This window comes from Rattus norvegicus, chromosome 5 (assembly GCF_036323735.1).
Source record: "Rattus norvegicus strain BN/NHsdMcwi chromosome 5, GRCr8, whole genome shotgun sequence".
In the NCBI taxonomy this organism is placed as follows: domain Eukaryota; kingdom Metazoa; phylum Chordata; class Mammalia; order Rodentia; family Muridae; genus Rattus; species Rattus norvegicus.
Window position 1 is genome coordinate 31,219,775 of NC_086023.1, and position 20,129 is coordinate 31,239,903.

The following is a 20,129-nucleotide window of genomic DNA, read 5'->3' on the forward strand; positions in this document are numbered from 1 at the left end:
TAAAAATGTAAAACAATAAGACGCTCCTGTCTAAAGGAAATACAGGGACAAAGAGTGGAGCAGAGACTGAAGGAAAGGGCATTCAAAGACTGCCCCACCTGCGGATCCATGCCATATGCAACCACCAAACCCAGACACTATTGCTGATGCCAAGAAGTGCTTGCTGACAGGAGCCTGATATACCTGACTCCTGAGAGACTGCCAGAGCCTGAAAAATACACCCAAGGATGCTTGTAGCTAACCATTGAACTGATCACAAGGACCTCAATGGAGGTTAGGGGAAGGACTGAAAGAGCTAAAGGGGTTTGCAACTCCATAGAAAGAACAACAATATCAACCAACCAGACCCCCCATAGCTCCCAGAGACTAAACCACCAATCAAAGAGTACACATGTGGAGGGGGGGGGGAACCCATGGCTTCAGATGCATTTGTAGCAGAGGATTGCCTTATCTGGGATCAGTGGGAGGGGAGGACCTTGGTCCTGTGAAGGCTTGATGCCCAAGCATAGGGGAGGGCTAGGCTGATGAGGTTGGAATGGGTTGGTAGGTACGGGAGCACTGTCATAGAAGCAGGGGGAAGGGGCTGGTATAGGGGGGTTTCAGAGGGGAAATGTGGAGGGGTGATAATATTTGAAATATAAATAAAATAATCAATAACAAGAGAAAAACAAACATCAGTAGTAAAAAACCAACACACAGAAAAACAAACAAAAACAAAGTGCTAAAGAAAAATACAAGTAACAGGTATAGATGCAGAGACAAACACATTGACTTCCCTAAAGACACAAACTATAAGTAGAATACCTTTAGTGTAAGAAATAGAAAAAAAAAGAACAGACAACGCATTATGTGACAAATCATTTCAGCAGCAGCAGCAGCAGCAGCAGCAGCAGCAGCATGATCCTTCTGCTATTAGCATTGGGTTTGTTTTGCGTCCACCATCTACTGCTGGGCATGGGTCCTGGCCTTAAGGGTTGCTTGTACACCAAGTGAGATGCTGTTAGAGAAAACTAGTTTTTCATTTGCCAGTGGTAGTCACTTGGAGATAGTTTGTGGGCAAGGGATGGGGGTTTGTTTGCACTTCCACTCTTTGCACTGAAAGCCCATCAGACATAGACCTGTGCAAGCCTCGTGCATAATGCCACAGTCTTTGTGAGTTCATATGTACGTAGGTCCTTCTGGGTTTAGAAGGCCTTATTACCCAGGCATTCTCCACCCTACTGGCTCTTAAAACCGCTCTGCCTCTTCTACAGGGTTCCCTGAGCCTTGAGGGGTGCGATGTGATGGAGACATCTCATCTGGGACTGATGATTACAGTCTTTCTCACATTGTCCAGATATGGGTGTCTGAATATATTCCCATCTACTGTCGGAGGAAGCTTTTCTGATGACAACTGAGCAACTCACTGACCTATGAATAACACGGTGTCACCAGGAGCCATTTTGTTGCCATGTACCTTTAGTAGAACAGTATTTGGTTTTCTTCTAAGTCTGTTGCCTATCTAGTGTTGAGTCCGTGACCAACTGAGCAATGTTGGGAATTGGATCAATCTCAGGACAATGGAATTTTAATCAAATAAGATGTAGGTGGGTTACTCCCACAAGCTTTGTGCTTCTGTTACTCTAGCACATCTGGAGATAATTGATCCTTATAGAGTGATGGTTTTATAGGTTGGCTGGTGTTTACCTTTCTTCTTTGGTAGCATGCAGAGTACCTTCCAGTACCATGAACCTCTTAATAGTGGCATAGCTAGAATACTTAAAAGAGGATCTAGTTATACTCAGTCGTTCTCTGGGGATGGGCCTCATGTTTTTCCTGACTGTGCCATGTGTCCCTGCTCCTCTTTTTCCCATTCTCAAGCTTTAGTCATGGTGCTCTATATTCTTTTAATCCATGGGGCAAAGTAAACCCTTATCTCTTAAGTGTTGGTTTTGAAGCACTTTATCCAATGAGGGAAGTAACTACCCTCTGAACTGTCCATTTAAACCTGGCACCTGATGCCTCCACCGGATATAAACATGTGACTTATGTTGACTTAACAAAAATCTCGATAAAAGGAAACTGGACCCCTGAGAAATTCTAGGACAACAAATAAAGAAGTGCTTTTCAAAGGATGATAATTTGTCAGTTGGACACAAGCATCTTGAAGGAAGAATCTGACACTGGGCAATAGGACCATCAAGATAATAAAAATGAATTCTTACTGGGTGGATAGAATAGCCTTCTGTGACTGTATACTGATAAATGTGTGCAAATGAAAAGAACAGTGTGGGGGTTGGGGATTTAGCTCAGCGGTAGAGCACTTGTCTAGCAAGCGCAAGGCCCTGGGTTCGGTCCCCAGCTCCGAAAAAAAAAAAAAAAAAGAAAAAAAAGAAAAAAAGAAAAGAACAGTGTGTTCATTTTCAACTGATAGATGTAGGCAGAGGAAATTAAAACAGTATTATTTGGCATTAGATAATGGCTGTTAAATTTTAATTCAGTACAAGTAGAGTCTGGACCAGTAGCTTCAAATCTTATGAAACGCAAGGTAAAATTTATATAGTTTCAAAGCTTATTGTAAATTATTATGAATTAAAAAGATGAAAATTCTTAGCTCACAGTGTAGAATGCAAAGATATCCTAAGATGTCCTGAGATGGTTGTTTTTTTGTTTTTTGGGGTTTTTGGTTTTTTTGGGGTATTTTTTGTTTGTTTGTTTGTTTGTTTTGTTTTGTTTTGTTTGGCTTTTCTTGATGGAGCCCCAAGTCAATTGCTTAGAAGGTAAATTGTGTGGTAGATCTTTCTATAGGTTTCTGTTAACAGGATTATTTTTATAGAACTAATAGGTAAGAACATACTTATGACAGTCTTTATGTCTTCTGTAGTAATCAAATGCTTGCTTTTCCCTGTCTTTTTAAATCAGATCCTCAGTAAATGAGCATCTTACTGCTTAAACTTTTCATAAAAAGATTTGCAAGATAAAATTATAGATAATTTTAAAAGTTGCACAAGGACCAAAATAAGAAATATGGTCTATCCAAGCTTTCCTAGAGACTTGTAAGATGCATGTTAAGACTGAGAAAGTCTTCAAGTAGAGTTTCAAACTCTGCCAGTAGTCTAAAACTAGAAGTTGTTCATGTTTGCTTAAATGTATATGCATGAATAATAAGGAAACATAAAGATTTAACATTGCTTTAGTTAATTAGTAAAAGTTGGGTAAAAGTCATGATTTAGAGTCTGTCAGAACATTTCATTTACATGTGAAACTTATTTAGAAATTTATTATTAAGTGCATTTTCTTAGTCATTGCCTTACAGAAATGCATTAAGAACTTCTTTAAAGAATTTACTTTTGTTTTTAATTGTCAGGGGAGAGGGGCATCTTTGTGGACCTGTGAGTACAGTGTCTATCTAGAAGAGGGAGTCAGATTCCTTTGGGATAATGTGTATAGGGTGTTGTGAGCTGCCCGAGTGCGTACCAGGAACTGAACTCTGATTCTTAGCAAGCACAGTATATACTCTAAAGTGCTGAGTCATCTTTCCTTCACCTATTGAAAAAATTTAGTCATCATAATTCTCTAATGTTATCTTAGACCTAAAATGTGGCGTTCACATAGAATAGTGATAAATGGCTGCGTCTGCTCCTTTGGGGCATTGCTTTTTTCTATTCACATGTAGCACCCCGGAAAAGCAGCTCAAGTGAACCATTCCACTTTGGCTGTTAGTCATAGACTGTGGTTCATCACAGTGGGCAAGTAAAGGAACAGGTGCCTCAAACAACTAACTACACCATCCCCACAATCAGGAATGAATACTTACTGTACTCTGCTCACTCCGTCTGCCCAATACCATCAAGACGATCACTGCAGAAAATGGTCTTACCCACAGAGGGCAGGTCCTCTGTATCAATGCTTGTGATCAAGACACACCCCCATGCGAACGCACAGAGACCATCTCTCAAATGATTCTATCCTTTGTCAAATTACAACTATCACTGATCATCACCTCTGCTTACTCAGAGATTGGAGAAAAAGAGAAAATGTCATCTGAGGTGGCCATGTCTATGGCTTACTGCTTTCCTCTCTCCTTTGGAATCAGCATTTGGTACCAGCTGAGTAAAGTGAGAATGCCGTTATTTACATAGTAAAGCAGACAAGCTTCAGTGTCATAGACATCTTTTAAAGAAACTTAAAAGGAAGATGCACGTGGGGAACTCAGGGTTTGGAGTTGCAGATATAACTCTGGTTTCAATGACTCTTTATGCTGTTAGAGAAAACAGTTTGGATGATGCCATTTATTACTGAGGGTGGATATTACCCTGCCTTGCTTAATATTAGTATCTACTTTAGTTACTGTTCTATTGGTGTGAATAGACATTATGATCAGGGGAACTTATGGAAGAAAGCATTGAATTTGGGGCCCACAGTTCTAAAGGATTAGAGTCACTGACCATTGCAGTGGGTAGGGAGTGGCCTTTTGAAACCTCAAAGCATATACCCAGTAACACACCTCCCCCTAAAAGGCTACACTTCCTAATCCTTCCCAAACGGTTCCACCAACTGGAAACTAAGTATTCAAATAAATGGACCTACGGGGACCTCAGTCAAACCACAATGATATCCTTGAGTCTTGCAATATACAATCTTGCCTCTCATTCTCTTCGATTATTAAATATTTATATATAGTAGTCCAAATTATTTACCTCATTGATTTTATATGCCTCTTCCTTCAGCACTGTAGTAAAACCAGGATATACATTTTTATTTTTTCATTTTATATTATTAGAATCTTTAGCACTAAAAAATATATTTGAATTATTTTATTCAAATGTGTGTTTTGACTGCCTGTATGCCTGTGGATGCTTAATGCTGACACTGGAGAAGGCCAGGAAAGGGTTTGAAACCCAGGAACTAGAGTAACAGGTGATTGTGAGCTTCTGTGTGGTGCTAGGATTTTAGTCGTAGTCATTGGAAGAGCAGACAGTGTTCCTAACCACTGAACCATTTCTGTAGTCCCCTTTAGAAACCTGTTTAAAAGAACAATTTATATGAAATGTAACTTTGTTTAAAAGACAGTGTAATTTGTCAGATTAAAATTTTCTTCACTCTTTTAAATGCCAGAATTCTTTTTATTAGGTAAATATATACCTTTGAAAGCATATTGTATGCATGTTTGAGGAAGGTGTACGAGCACAGGTGTCTCCACATGCTCCCTGTTCCAACCACACATCCAATAGTGGAGGAGACCCTCAAGTGTCTTTTTCTACCATTCTTCACCTTATCTTTGAGGCAGGGTTGGTTCTGAATCTGTAGCTTGCAATTTCAGTTAGGATGGCTGGCTAGCAATCTCCTGGGATTGGCCTGTTTCCACCTCCCATGCTTTGGGTTGTAGGCTTGTGTGGCCATGCCTGGCTTCTAAGGTTGTGTTGGAAATTAGCATTTAGACTGCCTGCTTTATAAGCATTGTTACTTATTGAATACTCCCCCAACCCAATTAGTGACTTTCATGTAATAACCGCAAATTAATATGAATAGCAGACAATTTGTATTTAAGTATTGTATCTCCTTTAGAAATATAGCATAGGAAGCTAAAGCCCGGTTGTCACTTTCTCTAGTGAAACATTTGGGAGTTGGGGATTTAGCTCAGTGGTAGAGTGCTTGCCTAGCAATCGCAAGGCCCTGGGTTCGGTCCTCAGCTCCAAAAAAAAAAAAAAAAAAAAAAGACATCTATATTATCTAGTGAAACATTTGAATTATTATAATGGTTACTTTCATGTTTTGGAAAATTGGTCACTCGTTAGAGATGGTCACTCATTAGAGACTATCTCTCTTAGATGGCACTTCAGATTTGTAGTGCCAACTCCCAGTATGTCTGGGAAAAGTTTAGAATTATAAAAATTATTCCATGGGTCCCAGCTAATGTCATATCAACCTCCCTGAATGAAGAATGTTATTAACATCACACACAAGGCAGCTTTCTGTCTATTCTGGGCAGTATAAATTTAATGTGTTGTTTTCAAGTATGTTGTGTGTCCAGATGCCACAACAGTCTGTGCTTTAAAAAGCACCAAGAGAAAAGTAAGCAAAATATTTGTGGATATCTTTTGGTGGGTGCTGAAGGATTTCTGATACAATTATGTCTGAAACAATAAATTCTGTTAGGCTTGAGGAAAAATCAGGTCCATTGCTTTCCTGAGCAGTTATATATGTTTTATCAGATGGCTTTGTCACACCCCCATGTGACCACCTATCCCTTTTGTTCTCCTGTATTACTTATTTCTGCTGGTGGTGTTTCCATCTGTCTAGCACAATATTTTGCAAAATGTGGCCTACAACTACTTACGTTTGAAAACTCTGGCAAGTAGTAGGTGTTTGTTGAATTTACTTAGCCCTTTCTCCAGCCTTACTGAGTATTCTTTATGGAGTGAGTGAGGCCTTAGAATCTGTATTTTAGAGATCTATGCTTGAAGTTGTGACTCATTGTTAATATCAGCTTTTCTGCCTCATGGACCCATCTAGGTAGATACTCAGTTCTAAACAGTCAGCTTACATGCATCACTTTATGCGTATGTGTGAATGTCCTGTTCACTTGGTGGACTACCTTTGAAATTTCCTTACTTGTGAGTTATATCTTAGGTTTATTATCTTCAAATTGCCGTGTACATGGAATGGTAGTAAAAATATATTGAAGTTGGTTTTGTCACTGCACAAAACCCTTTGTAAGCTCCTGTTGCGTTCAGAAAGCCCATCAAAATTAAAAGCCTCAACAATCTAGTCACGCTGCTCAAGCAGGCTGTCATCTACCAAGAAATCTGAAAGAAGTCACCGTCTGACATAAAGCATGTTCATGCAACAGCTTTGCAATGTATCATTGTAGAAGAATTCCCGAGAGCTTGATAAAGAAGAGTCGGTGGTCAGTAGGGTTACTTGGGAAGTCTAAAAGCAGAACAGCACTGACTCTCTGTGAGTCTTAGTTGCTGGGATTCTGATCTAGCGGGGCTGGAAAGGGCCTGGGAACTTGTTGCTCAGTAGATAATAAGCAACTAATGGACAGATGTGTTGACAGTTGCCAACCTAGAGCCGCTAGTCCTGCTTGGTGAGCAGTGTCCCTGCCCCTTGAAACTGGAGACTTTCCTCTGTGGGCTGACTTCTATCTAACTAACCTTTCCCAGAGGGATTGTGCTTCCCCATCCCACCTACCCCCAGATCACTCAGGTAAGCCACAGGAATTCTGTGTCAGCTTAAGAGAAAGCTAGTTCCGGACAGGACACATTTCTTTTTTTTCTTACTCATTTTCTGATAAGAGCCATTTAATCCTAAGTCCTCCTTTGAACACTCATGTCCCACATACACCCTTGATATTTCATTGGCTTCCTGTGTATTTTCTATTTTTGAAATCCATCAATCCTAAGCAAGTCACTTTTTTTCATTTAGCCAGTTACTCAGAAGAGACATCATTTTCACAAAGTCTTTTTGTTCGTTTGTTTGCTTAGGTTTTGTTTTTTGACATTATTTTAGGAACCTAGCTGGATCTCAAGGCTGACCTTGGATACCTGCTATTCCTGCCTCTCCCTCTGGTGTTCTGGAATTAAGGGGCCATTGTGCCACAAAGCTCACCTCTGAGTCAGTATATGGGTAATCGTCATATTTTTGCTTTGTCACTTAATATTAAATATTGAGTAAAACAAGCCAGAAAAGTCAACCAAAGACCCCCATCTCATTCCTTTGTCACGTGTGACTGCAAGGCCTTCAAACATTCTTTTTATTATCTATGGACATCCCCATCCTTCCTTAGTCTAACTTCAGAGTCTCTGTGTCCAAGCCTGCACGTGGCTCTCCATGTCCATGCTTACACGTGGCTCTCAGTGTCCGACCTTGCATGTGACTTTCTGTATCCATGCTTGTATGTGGCTGTCTGTGTCCAAATCTGCACGTGGCTCTCCATGTCCAAGCTTACATGTGGCTCTCAGTGTCTGACCTTGCATGTGACTTTCTGTATCCATGCTTGTATGTGGCTCTCTGTGTCCAAGCCTGCACGTGACTTTCTATGTCTAACCTTAAACACTGCTCTCCGAGTCTGAGCTTGCATGTGACTTTCTGTATCCATGCTTGTAGGTGGCTGTCTGTGTCCAAATCTGCACGTGGCTCTCCATGTCCAAGCTTACATGTGGCTCTCAGTGTCTGGCCTTGCATGTGACTTTCTGTATCCATGCTTGTAGGTGGCTGTCTGTGTCCAAATCTGCACGTGGCTCTCCATGTCCAAGCTTACATGTGGCTCTCAGTGTCTGACCTTGCATGTGACTTTCTGTATCCATGCTTGTATGTGGCTCTCTGTGTCCAAGCCTGCACGTGGCTCTCCATGTCCATGCTTACACGTGGCTCTCAGTGTCCGACCTTGCATGTGACTTTCTGTATCCATGCTTGTAGGTGGCTATCTATATCCATGTCCCTTCACTATCTACATTTACAGTGGAAACTTTTATCTTTTCTCTTAACTCCTTTTTTTATTTGCCACATTGGAGTCTTCCACTTTGACAGCCTTCAACCAAAGTAGGCTCCATCTCAGTAGTCACTTGCTCCACAGTTTTATGAGTCTCAGTTCTTCCTTAACAAGGACGTTTCATTCAAATATTTGTGTACTGTTAACTCCAGAAATTGGGTATTTCATCTTACCAGAGCTTTAGAGTCTAAAGATTGGTCTATTAATAATTCTGATTCACTCTGTGCTCTGACAGCCATACTTCCTCTGGAGCTTTAGGCCCCAGAGTGGGATACTTGTCCTTATACTGTCTTAGACCTTTGCTTTCCTTGCTCTCTTTCTGTTTTGCCCATCCTGGAAAATACACATCCTACTAGACCATACGATCTTTCTCTGTGTCAACATTAAGCCATTGAGAGAGCCAAAAGTAATGTGTCATCTGTCAGAATGTGTTCCTGAGAGTAACGCTCACCAAATCCATGTCTTTATAGGTATTTATCTACCAGTCTGTCTTCTCAAAATTCTACAGTTCATCAAAGTATCAATTCCAGTCTCCGACTGTCCAATTTCTGACTTCTGTCTTTGCACCTTCCCTCTCACAGGTAGCTTATAACACTGCCTCATATTTCAAGGTGGAAATTGTGCTACCAAACCCTCCATGCTATTTCCTACCAAAGCTCACTTCTTGCATGTTTTTGTCATTTCTCCAAGTATGGAGTATTATCTCTGGAAAGCTGGATTATAGATGGTGCCACTTAGGCAATGTCTGACTTTTTCAGTGCAGATGACCCTGATATGAATTGTTTAAATATGAGTTGTACAATATGATTACATATTGAGAATATATTTTTAAAAATTGAAGAGGTTGAGTAAATTTATGAAATGGTGGCGAATAAGCTTGTGACCATGGTGGAACCCAACGCTAATGTGAGCCAGTCTTGGTCTTGCATTTCTGCAATCCCAGCATGTGTAGGAAGAAATAAAAGGATCGAAATTTCAAGGCCAGCTTTGACTTTGTGAATCACTATTTTTCAGTTGTTTTGTTTGTTTAAACAAAATAGGGTTTGATAGCACAGTAGAACCCATATAGAAAAGAAATGATTCAAAAGTCTTGTCATCACTCAGAAGACTGCATAGTCAGAGTTTTGAATAGTCTGGAAACAGTGAATGTGTCAACAATCAGGAAGAAATATCAGCTATGACCACCATTGTATCCTACATAATGCTCTATTTTGTGATGTTTTTATTTACATCAAGTATCTTTTCTGCTTAAATATTACTTGATATCTAATGAAGAATTTTCATAGTTTAGTTGCTTTTTATTAGGAATAATGCTAATGCATTAACTTTTTTCTGTGGGCAAGAGTTAAATCTTTTAATGACCCATGTTTTGATATGGATTTGAATATAACAATCTAAATTTAATTCTTTTCTTGGAAGTAGAAACATATACAACGACTTTGGTTTTCCCGCTTTTATACTTTGTCATTTTGGGCTTTATAAAAATGTTCAAACACTAAATTTTATTCAGACCTTCTCTAAATTGTACCATTAATGATCCAGATGTCTAGAAAAAAATATAGTCTTAGTTAAGGTTCCATTGCTGTGAAGAGACAACGTGACGAAGGTTAACTCCTATAAAGGAAAACGTTTAATGCATTTAATTGAGACTGGCTTTTAGTTTCAGAGGTTCAGTCCATTATCATCATGGCGGGAAGCATGACAGCATGTAAGTAGACATGGCTCTGGAGGTCTCAAGAGTTCTACATCTAGATCCAAAGGCAGCCAGAAGAAGACTGTCTTCTGCAGGCAGCCAGGAGGAGGGTCTCATTCCACACTGGGCAGAGTTTGATTATATGAGCTCTAAAAGTCTGCCTTCACTGAGACATAGTTCCTTTAAAAAGGCCACACTTCTCTAATAAGGCCATACCTCTACTACCTCTAATAGTGCTGCTTCCAATGGGCCAAGCATATTCACACACACACACACACACACACACACACACACACACACACACACACTGTCTCTCTATCTCTTTCTCTCTCTGTCTCTCTCTATATATATATTACATGTTATATATTACATATATTAGAAAAACAAATGTGATTTCAATGTGATTGAGAATATGAATTGTTTTGTTTTTAGAGATTTCGTTTCTGTGACTGGAGGTGAAAGGCTGGTCTATGCATGTGAATGTGTGTGCCCATTGAGGTCAGAGGTACCAGGTGTCCCTGTAGCTGGAGGTACAGACAGCTGTGAACTGTACAGCATGGATTCTGGAAAGAAACCGGGGTCCTATATCACAGAGTATGATCACTTAATCACTGAGCCTTATCTCTAGCCCAACTAAATGACCCAAAATATGTTTAAACCTACATATGAAACAAATTTGTGTTTAATTCAAGTTAAGAAACTATATATAAATGGTAAAGACATCTTCAGTCTTAAAACTTCCAGAGTGTAAAGTTTTAATTAACAAATTTAACTATGAATTATTTTAGTATGTGGTCTATGTTTTGAATAACATTGGTATTCATTCTTCCTTAAATATGTCATCAAGTTTCAAGAAGGATAAAAAGTTCTCTGATGATTTAATCTGAGAATTATTCTACAGCAAAATTCATAAATAATAAATAGCAGCTTATTAATCCATATTTTAGTTCATCTGGGTCTCAGAGCAAGTTACCTCCTCAGGGAATGCAGTGGCCTTTATAAGAGAAGGCAATGAGACACAGCCTCTAAGGAATTAAATTGTGAATGCAATCTTGGTATTACACATACTAATATAAATCTGTTATTCCCTATCCACATCTATCACAACACGTTTTAAACTGTGGCTGATCTTATATGCAAATAGCTGTCTCATTAGAAATCATGGCCGGATATCGCAGTGTCTCCTTGGGTTTCTTGGGGGTCTGCTATCTTGCCATCAAAGCACTAGAAATGAATGTTGATTATTGCAAAGCTTTGAAGAGCAGAACACAGCCATGTAAGTTCTAGATGTCTGAACACTGAGAGTTTGTGCTATACAGATACACGGGCATGTCTTCAGGTCCTTTTAATAGAATCAATGCATTTATGAGGAAGGCAAAATACATTAAACCATTTTCGCTTTATTTGCCTAACAAAATTTAGTCATGTCTGTAGTGGGTTTTAGGCTTTTAATTATTTTACTCATCATTTGGGTAAATGTTGTATTTTGGCTTAAAAGAATAGAATATAGTTATTTCAAACAAAATAAGAAAGTTAAAATTTTATAATTCTGACCAAGCATTATCAATCACTAAAATAATTACAAACAATAATTATAAGCTAGTTTTCCTTTTGTGTAGACCTTTAAATTTTCTAAATTTTTATAATTTTACATACAATAATTCTATATCTTATTTATAGGCTGTTTATGTATATATTTTTTCTGTTTACAGCCTACAGACATTTATGACAACTTAGATTTGTTAAACTTTTTGTCATAATATTAAGAAAAGCACATTTGGAAAGTAATAAACTTCAGGTTAAGATACTTTTTTTATTGCTGTAAGTAATTAATCATTACAGTACTGACTTCTTAATTGTTTCTTTTGTTAAATGACTAGAATGCAAGGGCATTGGAAGGACCAGGATGAAAAGGGTTGTGTATGAGCAGTTCTTTTTGGTGCTCAGACTTAGCAATTTCCTGTGTTTTGTGTATTTATCTTAAGCATATTTCACAAAGGAACAAAACTATATTGAAAAAATAATATTATCTTGTGTTTTCTTCATGCAAACTAGCTTCTCTCTTGAAATGGATATGTCTTCAAGCTCCATTCAATTAAGATTAAAATAATGACTCCACTTTACTATTAATAAATGCAAACACTATGCAAAATAGAACTGCTATATGAATACATTAAATCTATTGACATTATTTATGGCTTGTCTTGACAGAACTATTTTTAATGTTTTGATTTATAACAAGTAAGAGTATATAGGTTTTGGTAATGTCTTAGTTTCATTTAGAAAACTTTAGGTATGTGTCTTCTTAGATGTAATAACTGTGCTTTACTAGAGATAAAGACTTAATTTATTTGACTTTCTGTTATCAGTAGATATTTTATATTCCTAGGTATTGTTGCACAATCAATCTGAAGATTATTATAAGATGTCTTTTTGCTGTGTTGAATGATAACATTATTGGCTCTTTCTGTGAAGATATGTAAAGAGTGTGTAGTTTAACTTGAACAGACTTCAAACATACTTGGTATCTGAGGACCCTGATAAAACCCATTAGGAAAATTCTGTTTATTTGGAGCCTGAAAGAGCTCCCCTCTTATTAATCCAGTCCAAACCTGAGAGACTACAATAGATTGTCCTATCTCAAATTCTGCCCTGTGCTCCTTGAGGTTTCCAGACTATGAAAGTTATAGCCTACTCCTGCCTTTTTTAGTGTCACCATGGGGAGATTTTGTTTCTAACTAAATCATGATCATTTTAGAGAAACTCCTGTGTGTGTTCCTGTCTGTGATTGCCTCCTCTGGAGTGAAGGTGACATCACACTGTACAGTTACCTCCCATGGCACTATATCGTCTTCTTCAGAAAATGAGGACCATAGCCTGTTTTCATTCACCCAATCCTGTGCTTAAAGTTGAGTCTTCCTTTGGAAATAGCTTTCTCAATTTTTGCTAATCTCTGTAACCACTCACATGGAGTTTCACGTGCCTGTAATTTTGTCACATTTTCATTCTTAAATACAATTCTGTTGACTTTTCATCTGTTCTTTGGAACTTCTGGGCTTCTGGCTTCCGGGTGGCTAATTTTATCCTCTAATTTCTACTTGGAGATAACCGGAAGTAATAGATCCAGGACAAAGTCTCTCTCTCTCTCTCTCTCTCTCTCTCTCTCTCTCTCTCTCTCTCTCTCTGTCTCCCTCTCCCCCCCTCTCTCTCTCCTTTCTCTTTTCTCTTTTCTCTCTTTCTCTCTTTCTCTCACCTTCTCCTCTATTGTCTCTCTATCCCTCCCTTTTCTCTCTCCCTGTCCTCTCAGATGAGAAATATTAACTGACTTTCAAACTGATCTTCAAAGATTTCTCAGTTTTTTCTTCCAGTCTGCCTTTTAGAACTTAGCTTTCTAGCCTTTTAAACCCCAAGTTCTTAGAACTCCTGTGCCTTTATGTATTTCTACTTATTAAATTAATTAAAATATAATTATATAACTTCTCTATTTCCTTTCCTCCCTTCTCTAGGCAAAGGCAGCTAATGACTGATTAGAGAGGAAGAGTTAGCCTCTCCCAGGAATGCAGCCCCTAATGGGTACACAGTACAAAATATTCCTGAAATCATGAGTCAGGTCACAGTAAATAGATAAGGCAGACTGTATTTATATATGTATGCATATATATGTAACAGTAATAATGAAATAAAACGTGGCCTTTGTGTTTTTAATCATAAAGTGACTTCTTGCTTGGCCATATCTTTTTCACCTATCTAATTCAAACAGAACTATGCCAGAAGGAGAAAGGACTGACTTCCACATACTGGGGTTTACATTGCATGTGTGAACATGTGTGACTATAGTAAATACAGCCCACAGATATCTACCAACTCACAAGAGAATTTAATTCTTTCCTCAAGGATGAAAAATTATTAAAAATGCTTCCCCCACTCCTTGGATAATCAAGTTTCTGGAAACAGGGTCTTCTAAATTTGTCTGAGTCTCATTTAGATGTCATTGCTTCAGGTGGGGGAGAGCACCCATGGTCGTGCCTATGAGTTTTCCATACACACACTTGAAAATGATACATTCCAATCCCTATGATAAGAACTTAATTACTCTTTTAATTAAAGCTAGGCAGTGTAGTCTAACAGTGAAACTAAGAAGCGATCATGGATTTGGTGAGAAGAGGACAGTTTCTGGTGCAACAGTTAAACATAATGAAAACAGAATGTGAATACCGGTTTGAGGACTAGATAAAGCACATCTTGCAAAGGTGGGAGTAATGACACACGGCAGAGCTCTCTACTGCTGCATTAGGGGTGCAGCAAAGCCTAAACACACTCACCTTGGCCACACTCTTGAGGCATTTGAAAACAAAGTCCAAACTATTCAACTCACGAACTGTCGCCTCTATTCAATTTAACACAGTTGGTAACTGCAAAGAAACTTACCATTTACAGACACCTCTCTAGTATTCTGGTTTAATTGAACTTAGTTCTTGATGAAATTAATGTGACCTAGAATAAATGAATAAAGATTTTTATCACCAGTAATTATATAGCTGATGATGTATGTGAAGAGTGTTGTTTTCTTTGTAGACATCTAATTGAAGTTAAGTTGGCAGACTTATTATTCAGTGCTTTCAAAAGATCTTGAACTCTTTGGAAATTGTGTAGATAGTTTTTAAAAAATGTGTTTCACGGGGCTGGGGATTTAGCTCAGTGGTAGAGCGCTTACCTAGGAAGCGCAAGGCCCTGGGTTCGGTCCCCGGCTCCCAAAAAAAAGAACCAAAAAAAAAAAAATGTGTTTCACTATGACGGTTTTCTTTCTTTTTTTAGCAGGTATTTTGGAGATCAAAGATGGGTAGAAAGGACTCTTCCACTACAAAACTTCCTGTTGATCAGTACAGAAAGCAAATTGGTAAGCAATGACGTTCTGTGAGTAGAAACTAAAAAAGAGACAGTATGTCGATTAAAAAAGTCCATAAAAAAATCCATTTCCTATAATGTATATGACTCACAGAAAAACATGAGTAAGGAAGTACCTTAAAGTCTTTAGGAGGAAAAGCAAATGTAAAAGTGCTTCCTACAAAGGACCTACATCATGCATTTGCTTTTTCAAGTGCTTTTGGCATTTTATGAGTTGAATAAAAGCAAAATTAATATTGTTATTTTTATAAATAAATGCTGCTTTACAGTACTTTTTATATTACCTTCTAATAAGTTATCCCTTTATAATCATCCAAATATTTAGTTTCATTGTCTCACCATTGCAGTGACTTATATTTTCAGAGTACCTCATTAAACTATGCTGAATAAATACAGATGCAGTGTCACATGGAGAGCTGAGCTTAGGAAGAAAGAAAGGGCATAAGTAAAGACTTATCGGAGACAAGATGCAAGGCTTTGTCAATTAAAGTTCCAGGCATATCTTCAGATAGTAGAAGAGCCCTTGGTGAAGATGGCCATCTACAGAAGATAACACATATAGGGAGAGAGCAGGTAGCAGCTTGCTCGTGAACACATGCTTCTTTTCTATGTACCCACAAAGTATTAGCTTACAGAATACTCGTGCACTGGGCAGTACACAAAGAGAAATCTGAGATTTTAGGGAGCTTGTAGCCTAGGGATACATTTTTTTTTAAAAAAAAAACAGTGTAATAAAGTAGAGATCAGAAGCTAAACAACAACTTGTCAACATACCACTGTCTTCCTCTTCTCTCTACCTCTACCCGTACTTACTTAAACAGAAATATAATGAATTAATAAAACCTCCTTACATAATTGTAGAATAAAAAAGTTTCAGTGGATTCAGATACAATAGGTCAACTAACTGTTAATAATATGCATCTACTTTATAATATTTACAGAGCATGCAACTCCATAAATTTAAATAATTACAAAAACATACAAATTAAAAAACAAAAATAAGAATGCATAGGCCAATGAATAAATTTTTGTGTTTTGTATTATATATAACTTTATAAAATCTATAAATATTTATGTATCCATACATACACATATCAATATCAGGTGGCTATAGTAAATACAAATATCAGTTATTCCATATAATGGCCACTTAACTCTATCGGTCAGTTGTCTGTTGACCACGATACAATATTATTAAATGTAGCCGGTATTAGATCTCTAGATGCCACAGCTTTGCACTTTTGGACTTGAATATTCCCATTTCTGTCCTTCAACTTGTATAAGAACCAAAGACGTCCATCTCTTCTTTTCTAAATCCTTTTCTCTTTGAGATCATACTGTAATCATAGCATTTCTTCTTTACTTTTGCCCCTTCCAAATTCCCTATTTCCCCTATTCTACTTAAAGTTCATGGCCTCTTTTTTTTTTTCATTTATTGTTGTTATATAGATATTACTTCTCTTTTTAAAATTATTTATTGAGTATTTTTATTTACATTTCAAATGTTATCCCCTTTCCCAACCCACCCACCAATGTTTTCCTGCCTCCCCACCCTGACATTCCCCTACACTGGGGGATCCAGCCTCGGCAGGACCAAGGACTTCTCCTCCCTTTGGTGCCCAACAAGGCCATCTTCTGCTACATATGCAGCTGGAGCCATGGCTCTTTGAATGGTGGTTTAGTCCCTGGGAGCTCTGGTTGGTTGCTATTGTTGTTTTTATGCAGTTCCAAATGCCATCAGCTCCTTCAATCCTTTCTCTAACTCCTCCAATGGGTACCCCGTTCTCAGTTCAATGATTGGCTGCAAGCATTCGCCTCTGTATTTGTCATGCTCTGGCAGAGCCTCTCGGGAGACAGCTTTATCAGGCTCCTGTCAGCATGCACTTCTTGAAATTAGCAATATTGTCTATGTTTGGTGGCTCTATGTATATGGGCTGGATCCCCAAGTGGGGCAGGCTCTGAATGGCCCTTCCTTCAGTTTCTGCACCCTTAATTCAGTTGATTCAAGTTATCAGGCTGTGGGCAAAATTAAGTAAGATTCTTTGGCAGAAGACAACTTGAATGGCCTCTATTTCATTTCACATACTGTATTTGTTGATTGAACTTCATGGTCTGGACCTCCACTCACCACTAGCTAACCAAGAATTGTCAGTCAAGCTCTATCACAACATTATAGGGCACTTCTTGCCTGCAGATCCAAAAGTTTTTACATTCTTCGCACAAGTTAGTTCCAAAGGCACCAAAACAAATGATCAGGTTCATCATAGTCATAACCCTTCTCCTGGTACCAATTTTCTGTTACTTCTTCTCATCACAGTTGGGTCAAAATGTCTGACAAAAGCAACTTAAGGAAGGAGAGGTACATTTTGGGTTCTGGTTCACGGGATGTATTCTAGTCTGTGTGAGAAGGCATATTGATGGGGCTGAGAAGCAGCTGGTCAAACTGTTCCCATAGGCAGAAGCAAAGAGAAATGAATACTACTCAAGTCTCATTCTCTTATTCAGGCAAAAAGCCCAGGCAATGGTATGTAGCCACACAGTTCATTGTAGGTATCCCTCTTCAGCTAAACATTGTTGGAAACATCTTCTCAGACAAACCCAAAGGTATAATTCTCTAATAATTCCAAATCTAGGTGAATTGACAAGTTAAAATAACCTCAACAGTTTGGATGAATATAATTTGGAGAGTGTGAATGATATTTTGAATGTAGTATCAAATTTCCTTTTCTACTAATTTGTAGATGATCTTAGCAACTATTTTCTCATGAATATGAGGCATTATTTTTTGCTTTGTAATGTCTTTGTTTAGCTTCAGAATGTAAGTTAAACTCTCTTGAAAATGACGTGATCTCTCTAATATATTTTGGAAGAGTTTATGAAGAATGTTCTTTTCTAAATGTCTGGTAGAATTCATCTGTACTGGCATCTGGTACTAGGATGCTTTTAGTCAGGAAATCTCTGATTAGTAATTCAGTATCTTTATTTATTATTTGTATTTTTAGGTTTTCTATTTATATTTGATTCCTTCTTGGTTCCATGAGCTGAAACAGTGTTTCTAGGAATATACCCATGTTTATATAAATACTTGCATTTCTTCTAGTTATTTAGCTCATTGGTATATAATTATTCATGATAGCCTGTTACAGGCTTTTATGTTTGAGTTTACACGCTCTCCTCATTTTGATATTTGTTCACTTTGTTTCAGTCTAGAAAAATTCATAATCTCTTTTGTTAATGTTCTTCCTATTGTATTTTGGTCCATATATCATGCATCTAGTATTATTTCCTTTATTGTACTAACTTAATTTATTGTTACATAATTTTTGAGCACTTCGGGTTGATTAGTAGAAATGATTCTTTTCAATTCAGGTAGTTATTAGTTTATATATCACTCTGTATTAGCCCATTGCTGCTTTAACAAAACTGAACTAAAGCCAGTAGTATGTGAAGAAGAAATGTTCAGGGGACTACCCACTGGCTGGCATATCACATATGCCTCTTCGATGTGACTTAATGTCATCACGTGTCATGTAGAAAGTGAGAAAAACCCTAAGTTGGCTCAGTCTATGTTTCTGCCCTCAGTCACCAGCCCCCCCATGTCCTGTCCTGATGATCCTGCCTGACCCTAATTACCTCCAAGCATTAGCAACATTTGGGTTGTTTATTACATTTCAGCGTGAATTTTGAAAAAGGCATTCAAACTTCGGCATCTACTTTTGTAGCATGCAATTAATTTGTTCATTTTCAGGCACAAAATTGGTGAAGATTTAAGTTGGTTACTTGCTTTCACATCATATTTGTGAATTCCCATTTGACTTGCTGGTGTGTGATTCCATTGTATACAGTAATGATATGTTGACTGAGTTTAGTTTTCTTTCTTGTGTTTGATAAAATTCGTCATGTGCCCTAGCATGTGAATCATCCTGGAAAATGTAAGCATGCACTTAGAACTGTGTAATCTGTTAATACAGAATTAGATACTCTATATTCACCTATGAGATGTGTTATCTAATTTTACTCTTTCTATATTGGTGATCAATCCATAAAAAGCTGCATATTGTCAATAAATTATTTTCTAATCATAGTGATCTCTTGAGTTTCATGATTAGTTTGTCTATTATTAATCCATCTGTCTATCCATGTATTAGTATCTGTCTCTATCTACCAATCAGTCTGTCTATCTATCTCACACATACATACAGATATATGCATATATATATACATATATACATATATATATGCTTTTATGTGTATGTACTTTAAAGTTTAGAGGATACCAAATATATCTTCTTAATCCACATATTTCAGAGTTGATGGAGTCAGCTAAGCTCAGAATGAAAACATTTTCCCTGACTTTAACATGAGTATGGTTTTTCATTTTCACCCATTTTGTAAAGAATACAGCATTTTACCGTAGGCTTTGTACTGCATCGGGGACTCTAAGAAACAGAGGTGTTTTGAGGTCTACATGTTAGCTCTACGCTAGCAGCATATGTAGATAGCATCTGAGGTTTCTTGGACATGAGCCTCTACAGGAGGTCTTGAAACCATCTTCTGAAGACAAAGGAACATTTATAATTACTATATCCATTTCTTAAATTAACTCAGTTATAATAACATTGTTACTCTTTATTTACCACAGTTTTTATAAGGTTTGTTTTGTCAGATGTAAGCCTAGATGCTTCTGTGCTTGTTGGCTGACTGGTTCTAGAGTTCTCTCTGTGTGTCTCTCCCTGTGTCTCTGTTTCTGTCTCTGTCTCCTCTCTCTCTCTATCCCTCTTCCTCCCTCTCTCCCTCTCCCCCTCCCTCCGCCTCACTCTTCAATATCCTTTCTGTTTCTGTAATGACACAGCCTATGTATCATTAAATCTAAAGTGAATCTCATCTTGAATGAATTTAATTGTGTGTTTTAAAATTCTTTTCAGCTATTTGTTTCTTTATTGGTACATTTAATGCATTTACATTTAAAATAATTGTCAATAGAACATGAATTACTTTTGCCATTTTGTTGGTTTCAATTTTTAAGTTTTTTCCTCCCTTGTTGTTTCTTTGCAA

At 37.7% G+C, this 20,129-nt stretch overlaps 1 protein-coding gene across 2 annotated transcripts in view; it reads left to right on the forward strand.

Moving 5' to 3' along the window:
• The window catches only part of Triqk (triple QxxK/R motif containing), a 72,890-nt gene that overhangs the window by 30,959 nt on the left and 21,802 nt on the right, over window positions 1-20,129 (forward strand). The window contains exon 3 of one of the 2 annotated variants that reach the window (XM_006237906.5): window positions 14,988-15,066. In XM_006237906.5, the coding sequence (XP_006237968.1) occupies window positions 15,006-15,066 (61 nt within the window). In that variant the 5' untranslated portion in view covers window positions 14,988-15,005. Of the gene's footprint in view, window positions 1-14,984; window positions 15,067-20,129 lie in introns of both variants that reach the window. The other variant, NM_001171802.1, reaches the window with a different exon arrangement.